The 8,353-nt window shown below is 34.9% G+C and overlaps 1 protein-coding gene across 1 annotated transcript; it reads left to right on the forward strand.

The window, feature by feature from the left end:
- The first annotated feature begins 2,251 nt into the window (after positions 1–2,251).
- LOC117319950 lies at positions 2,252–7,304 on the forward strand. The gene is made up of 9 exons (XM_033874658.1): positions 2,252–2,680; positions 3,012–3,180; positions 3,581–3,747; positions 3,958–4,079; positions 4,317–4,529; positions 4,753–5,077; positions 5,369–5,676; positions 6,128–6,283; positions 7,123–7,304. Exons 1-9 carry the CDS (start codon positions 2,562–2,564, stop codon positions 7,161–7,163), a joined length of 1,620 nt encoding a protein of 539 aa, XP_033730549.1. The 5' UTR covers positions 2,252–2,561; the 3' UTR covers positions 7,164–7,304.
- Positions 7,305–8,353: the final 1,049 nt, after the last annotated feature.

Genomic DNA, 8,353 nt, shown 5'->3' on the forward strand with positions numbered 1-8,353 from the left:
CTGCATCTTATGTAAGTGAGACAAAGTTCTGTAAAACAAAGTACCAAAAATACCTCCATATATTTCATATTTCAAGAAATTGACATAATATGAAAAGTGCATCTTAATATTTAAGTATAGGCATAAAACAAGCAAAAAGTATGACATATTACACTATAATTCCATGAAATTTAGGAATAACTGTAGAAACTTAATCAAACTGTAGGAACTTTCAGACATACTGTATTTGACCTAATAAGGGCGCCTGCCTTAATAAGCCCCCCCCCCCCCCCCCCCCCAAGAAAAAAATATTTGACTGAGGGTCAAAATGGTGTTCATAAGTAATAACCCACGTGAAAGCAGTAAAGGACTATATATTTTTACTATTACTACTAACCACCAGAATCAGACGCCTGTGATATAACCAGCACAATTTCAGAGAAAAACACATCTTCACAATGGCCAGAAAATAGCAGAAACGTAATGGAGTGACCATAAAATTGTTTATACTTTGATTTTTATAATTTCTATATCTTGTACATCACCAAGTAAATCTGATGTTCTCATATTGCCCGACTGTTCTTCAAATTTGGTAGCAGTGATGAATTAATGAATACTCTGCCTCAAGGAGCAAAGCTAACATTGTACATTCTATCTATTTTCCATTATTTGCTTACCTTAATTTCTGTAGGCGGAACATCTTTACATTTAAGAATGGAATGTCCTTCTGAAAGACTCTATGCATATTCTGTTTTCATGGCATTGTGATGTTTATCTGACTGTCAAGCTCCTGCAGGTTCTTGATCTAAAAGGATGAATACAAATATGGCCAATGTACGTTCGATATAAAGGACAAAATCTGATTCAGTAAATTTTGGTAAGTTTTAATACCATTGGATTATGTTTTCAAAAGGAGTCATGGAGTAAGATCAAACTTCCACACAAAATTTTTGCATCGATCACAATCAGACATGTACATGGTCACTTAAATTTTCCATTTCTGAATTATGCTTCTCAACTTTTTTAATTTCCACTGGGTAACGTTGGTCTGTAAAAAAAGTAGACTTTAAAGACCTCTATGCACATCATTTGTAGATTGTATCTCTGCCAGTGAATGATTTTATAATTTCATAGTTTTATCAACAAATGTTATTGTTGCTTTAAATAAATGTGAGTACATGCAGGATGTTCACCCCCTAATTACTTGACAGGATGCACTAGAGTTTCAGTATGTCTTCTTGACACAATATTTGTTCAAAGCAATACTATATACTGATATCAAGTTGGGGAAAACCATTAACTTGCATATAATATCCAAGCTAATGCCAATTAAGGTACAGCTTTGTTATTTAAAAGAGCTAAATCTCTTTTAACTTAACTTTTTTTTTAAAAAAATTGTTCGTCACATTCATAAAGTCACGAAACATCAAACAAATGCAAAAATAATTATTTGCACGTTGGAAATTACCAAAAATTAATGCAATACTTACGGTTGAGTAACATCAATAATATGCGAGATTGCGTAATATATATGCAAGCTGAAGTAAGGATTTTAACAGTAAATTTTCAATTTATTATTTAATGGTGATTTAGTTTACAATAAGGTAAATAATATTTAAATAAAATATGGTAACTGAAAGCGTTGTCTACCTGGAAACTTGATGTTACTCTATTTGAAGTATTGCATTAATTTTTGGTATTTTCCAACGTGCAAATAACTTGTTTTTGCATTAATGCTATTTGAACGGAAAAAAAATATGTTAAAAGTGAACTTAAAGCTGACAGTGCAAGTTAAAAAGCATCCAATTGAGATTTAAAAAAATAATACAAGTACAGATTTCCAAAAATCGTTTCCGAGACATTCCCCAGTTATGGTAGTGTCGTATCTAAGGACGGGCAGACATTTTTCTTTTTTGTTATGCGTGGATACGAACCGCTATAAAAGCGCGTGCATTCATTGAGACAAGTATCAGTCTCTCGATACATGCGCAAAGCGACACAGCTCTCAATAATATATTATACGTTCTCAATACACACGCCAACGGGTTTTTGTTTTCATTGTACGCAACTGCAGAACTTGGATATGGAATTTGAAGAGGTAATTATATACATATATATATACATATATATTTTATTTTACAATAAAAGAAAGAAAAGAAAATATTGACAATACAAAATATTTGGGCCTCAACAAAAACATGCACCTGATAAAATTATAAACATAGTAAATATGAGTAAACTCCTACCCGAGTCTTTCCAGTGGGATATGCAGCAAGAATAACTTTACAACTGTTACAGTAATTACATCCATAGTTTCCATCGAAATATTTTCCGTGTGTTCGTATCATTTGTGCACGTGTCATAACGATACTCGCGTGTGATACTACATTTTACAAGCGCTCAACTGACACAGTCATTTTGTTTTTATTCGATTTCAATGTGCAATGTAACACATTTATTTGTGTTTCATTGCACACACGCGTAGATATATATTGCAAATAATATTTTATTTTGTTATTTTAAACCAACAGGATTTGATCGACGATAGCATCCAGGATGACGAGGCAGGGGATGATCAGGAAATGGTTGAGGATATCTTCGGTATTGACATGGTCATGGAAGACGACACCGATTCCGAACATGGTGAGGAGGAGGAGGAGGAGGAAATCGACGACGACGACCCTATCCAAACATTTGACAGGTATGTGTGTGTAAAAGTTGGTTATTAATTTAACAAGACTTTTACGTTATGGATATGATCGATTGATGTAATGAATCTACATTGAAACACTTGTCAGTGATATGCAGGTAAACTATTCTTTATGTTCTATAGTCAGCATGTACGTAGTTGTACATGTACACTAATATAATGTACGTGTATACGTAATGTGCTAACTGCAAATCATCAGCATATACATTATGTATATACTTTTCTACACTCCTGGGCAGGCGCTCATCCTGAAAGGTGTTATTTGATTATTTACCGTGTATTCTTCAGTATTACTGTATAATAGTCTTCTAATAATTAACAGGTCAGAGGAACATAATCTGTCAAGAGATAAAAAGTTCATCGTCAGTGAGAGTAAGCTGCTACAACTGATACAAAACCAACGATGTCATTGTGGTGAATCCATTAATCCTGGTTCTGTAAGAAAGGGGAGAAATGTTGCTGCAGCTGTTCACTACGAGTATTCTTGCATGGTGAGGAAAACAAATGGCAAAAATAAAAATTATGATAATGCATGCATGTGAAACTGAACATGTATGATTTCATTATATTCTTATAACACTTCACACACCTAAATGTATATACATATCTGCATATTTCAATGCTCAATACACAATAGTGATATAAATGAATCACAATACTTGTCTGTTATCTAAAGTAAATTTTGAACACAAGGCTCCGTTGCCAGGTACATTTTTATCTACAATGATACACAAGGTTGGGAAACATGAATACATGTATAACAAATTCCCTTTTGACAAATACATGTATTAATTAGCTAGCCCATGTGTACACAAATTTAATCATTTGCGATCTTATTAATTTTACATTCTGCAATGAACTTCAAACTTCATAATTTTGTATTTTCATTAGGTTGGACATCCACACAGATGGGTCTCTACAGAATTTTATGGAGGCAAGAGTGCAATCCAGATCATGTTACAGATGGCTGTACTACTTTCAGGGCTGACATGGTTCCCATTTGCTCAGGCATTTCAATTTGCAAATATTGCAATTGGCTCAGCATCAAACTTTTTTCGGTAATAATCTATACCAAAGAAGACCATCTAATGTATTTCAACCATGTCATTACATTTTCAATAATTTTAGTAACTCATCAAGGACAAATGAATGCTCTACAGTAAAATAAAGCATACTTATAATCTCCTACCTTTTTGATATCATCTTGATAAGAACAGCATGATTATGATATTTTTCCAATGCTTTACTAATACTTCCTTTATTTTCAGATACCAGAGAATATACAGAAACTGTATTTCAAACTGTTATCGTACAAAAATGAGAGGAATGCTTGACAAGTATAGGGACAGGAGCGTATGTGTTGCTATTGACGTCAGATATGATACGCCAGGTATGTTTACTCTGTAAATATAATGATTTTTTGATGTTGTGTGTATTTGTTGTTTTCTTATAATTTTTAACATTTTAACTTGGATTTACGGAGCGCAAGGTTACTGATACTATCAAATTGAACAGTTACACTGTAACTATTTTTTGGAGAATTTGTTTCTCATTATTTTGGGATGAAAACTGAATTTTCATAATCATTGTACTTTTGAACAGATTGTTTTCATCTTTGTATTTTCAGGTTTTTCTGCCAATAAAGCAACTGCCATATTCATGGAGTACATAAGCGGGGATATAATCCATATGGAAATAGGGGATTCAAGGGAAGTTGGCAGAAATTCCAACAAACTGGAATCTTTCATAATTTCCAGAGGAATGGCCTATCTCCAGACGAATGGTTTGAATGTGGTAGAGGTGGTGACCGATGCTAGTAGAGCGATTATATCTTTATTTGGTAAGTCATGCATGCACACAATAATACACGATTTTGTTTACAAAAACAAGCATGTTTGATGTTGTAAGAGTTATTGCCCTTGCTATTGTGTTCTGGTTTGTTGCTGTTGTAAGAGTTATTGTCCTTGGTTAATTCAGTGGCAAATATAAATATGAATAAATTGAAATCCCTTCAAAAATCCTATGCATATATCAAAATGTGTTATGGTGGGTTTTTTTTACAGAACAATCCAAATATGGGAACATCAGCCATAGCCTCGATGTTTGGCATAAAGCTAAGAAAATATTACAGGTATTGGGAGAGGCTGGCAGGAAAGTGAGCGGACGAGATGTTCTTCCATGGATTAAGTCAATTGTCAACCATTTCTGGTGGTGCTCTGCGAACTGTAGGGGGAATAAAGAAAGACTGAGAACTATGTGGTTATTCATACTGAGACATATTACCAATGTGCATAGGTCAATAATGTATGAATGCCCACATGGTCCTCTTTCTGTTCCAGAGGGCAAGAAATGGTTGACAATTGACTCGAATGCCTATAAAATTGTTAAGTAAGTATAAATTTGGGAACATCAGTCACCTCATCCCTGTTATATGAAAAATATTAATTCAATATAATTTATACTATTTCATTGAATATCGTGAGACTTGAAAGTTGTTAGTAAACAGGGAAAGACATAAAAGTATTTTATACATAAGTATATAAACCTTATCGGTTTAAAACAAAAAAGTAATTCACATTTAGTATTTTTTTTATATTAGAAATGAATATTGTTTTCGTTTTTTGCATACATTGTAATGATTTGATATATTTCTCAGATGTAAGCATTTTTATCTCACAGATCATTTGTAACCAACCGAATATGGCTCGGCAGCTTGAAGTACTATGCAACTAATAGGCACACAGGGAGAGTGGAGAATTTCAATTCGCATACACTTCTCAGGTATTGCCCTAAGCGGTTGAAATTCTCCTACGATAGCTACATGTGTAGAAACCAGTTGGCTGTTCTTGATCACAATGAACACCAGAGCCGTGCACCTGCCAACCGCCAGGATGGACAACCATCTATCCAAGGGCAAGTTTCCAGGCGCACAAAGCAGTGGGTTGCTTTTCAACGACTAACGCCTAAAGAATTTCTTTACATCGAAGGTATTTACCAAAAGAAAACTTTACTTTATGGTAATTAGAACTGTTTTCTTCAATATATTTACAGTATGTTGCCAGAATAAGTGCTGGATCACTAGTATATGTTTTGTTTTTTGTTTAGAATTAAATTTTCAGCCCACCATCATTACATTTTGGGACTGATCGGAAAACAAGATGGCCAATAGGCCGCCATCTTGAATTTTGACAATTGAAGTTTGTTACTGATATAATTTCAATCACACTTAATAATTTTACATAATTTCCTAATATTAAAGTAGGTTGAAAGAAGAGAAAAGCAGAGAAAAGATCAGTCTTTCATTGGACTAATATAGATCATACAATGATGGGCACCAAGATCCCTTTGGGATCTCTTGTTGATATTGCATAGTTTTATTATATTCCATAAGCTATTAAACTTCTTCCAAAGTACTATACAAGTAAAAACTGATTTTAGATCTGCTGGTGGAGTGCATGAGGGCAACATATGGAGTCACCAATGCATCACTCTCAAAAACTGCCCAAGAGTTAGATGTGTTGGCCCCCAACTTATCAAACGCTGCCAATCCAGGATCACAGGAAATATTTCACACAAGACAACAAAGATGTGAAGGTAATTATTTATTCCATGATTTATACATATATACCTAGGTATTACTATGGAATCGCTAGCTAGCATAAAATTGGATTACAATTGTCATTTTCAAACAGCATTTTCCGCAAACAAGCTACAACTCTTCAGAAGACTGGTAACCAGTGTACTGTCCATCAGGGTTTGGAAAACCTCGTCTGATGGAAAGTACAGCACAGGAGGGAATAACCCTCCTGTTGCCAGCCCCGAGTCTTCCCCACTGCCACAAAACAAAGTTGCGGTATGCTTGGCTGCGGAAAGTGCTGTTTGAAAAAGAGGGCTCATCATTGAACTGAAAAGCCCAGTTCAAAATATTAGCCACCTCCAAAACATCTACCCGAGCACAAATGTTAAAAAAGGTTCTGTGCGATGTAATGCATGTTGTCTGCCCACAACAAATGTTTTGCCGCCTCTGTCCCATGTCTTGACAATTACCACAAATGCACCATGGTACATTGGGTCCCACTGTCCCATGTATGCCTCTTGACAGGACCTGCCACACATCTCTGGGGATAGTTTCAGCCATGGTATTTAATGTCTGCCTCATTTGGTCAGGGTTCATGGTTTGGAATGAATTCTAGAAGAATGAAAAATATTGTTGTTTTTAAAACATATAGAAAATGAAAGGAAATATTCTTTGATGTACTGCATGTAAACAAATGAACTACATGTGGAGGTGAGGACATTTATGTCTTACACACATTACTAGTTTATTTCAAGTAAAACATTCAGCACATTGGTAAAGTAGTGAAATTATTTGATGAATATGTTTGTGCTCACTCTTAAAAAATGTCTCATGGCATCTTCTTCTTGTATAACAGGAGCTAGTCTGGTGTCCAATGCTGCATTTGGTGATGGTTGATGTTCAACAGATGATGGCTGTGGCAGATTCGGGCTCCGATTGCGGGAGCTAGTGGCAGCATATGGATGGTTTTGAATCCTCGCTCTTGATACTGTCTATAAGTATACATAACTATATGTATATAAAATTGTTTAAAACATTTCTGTGTTTTTGTTTTGTTTCCAGCAACTGCATACATACATTTCTAGTTTGAAACTGGATATATTGAAGTAACAGTTTTCAGAAATTGACTATACATGATCAAACATGATTACATACATTTTAACTTCCATCAATTGACTTGCTTTTCATTTACAAACTGCAGCGCCAAAATAATAATTTAATTTGAATGTTGAAAACAGTGTATATGATTATTTTCCAAGAATAACCGCTAGCACTGCTGATAGTGCATTTTGTTAGAATACCTACCACATGCTTATATTGGCAGTTAGGATTTAGGCAGTTAGAACTGCACCCAGTTCTGGCACAGACACAGCTTTTGCATTTGCCTTGGTTTCTGCATTTGCAGCATGGCTCAACTGTAGAATTTGTTGCCTGCACAAAAATTATAAACAGGTACAGTAAAAGTCTGTGTACATGTAACTTTTAATAATTGAAATTTCTGAAACGTTTTGCAAATTGAGTTTTTATTAGATATTTGATCAAAATCAAACAAAATCCTATTTTAACCCTATTTCAGTTTTAAAATATTTAGTTATTACTATTTTGGTTAAAAATCTAAAATCTTCCAATATATTTGAAATGTTAGAATTCGGGTCCAAATCCTAGTGAAGACAATTGGAATACATCCGAGGAGTTCCGAGTGTTAGTGTTGACGCGAGTACAAATCGGAACTCCTCGGACTGCTCGCAGTTTATCAAAATGGATGCACCCACGAAAAACACGTGAGAAAATGGATGGAGTATTTGGGATCAATTCGTTATGCATTTTTCAGCATTTATTTGGACACTTTATTTTGAACAAGATTTGAAAGAATATTGAGAGACACTGACCATCTTCCTGCTCAGGTTACAGGTAAGTGCTTCTTCTTTTTGGTGTCGTTCGCGAATACAGTTGTAGGTCACGTGGTGTACGTAGCATAGAAGGCGATACTGGTGTGTCACCGTGAACACCTGAGGTTAGAGTGAATGCAAGTGTGACGAAGCACCTTCCTTTTATAGCAGCGGCAGCCTGGTTGTATCCACGCATAA

Source organism: Pecten maximus, unplaced genomic scaffold, assembly GCF_902652985.1.
Source record: "Pecten maximus unplaced genomic scaffold, xPecMax1.1, whole genome shotgun sequence".
Taxonomy (NCBI): domain Eukaryota; kingdom Metazoa; phylum Mollusca; class Bivalvia; order Pectinida; family Pectinidae; genus Pecten; species Pecten maximus.

What these genes read in the sequence shown, in the direction of transcription:
- LOC117319950 (XM_033874658.1), top strand. Translation starts at nt 2,562, where the DNA reads ATGGTTGAGGATATCTTCGGTATTGACATGGTCATGGAAGACGACACC. An exon ending in CCTATCCAAACATTTGACAG is followed by an intron (nt 2,681 to 3,011) that starts GTATGTGTGTGT and finishes AATAATTAACAG; the next exon opens with GTCAGAGGAACATAATCTGT. An exon ending in AATGCCTATAAAATTGTTAA is followed by an intron (nt 5,078 to 5,368) that starts GTAAGTATAAAT and finishes TTTATCTCACAG; the next exon opens with ATCATTTGTAACCAACCGAA.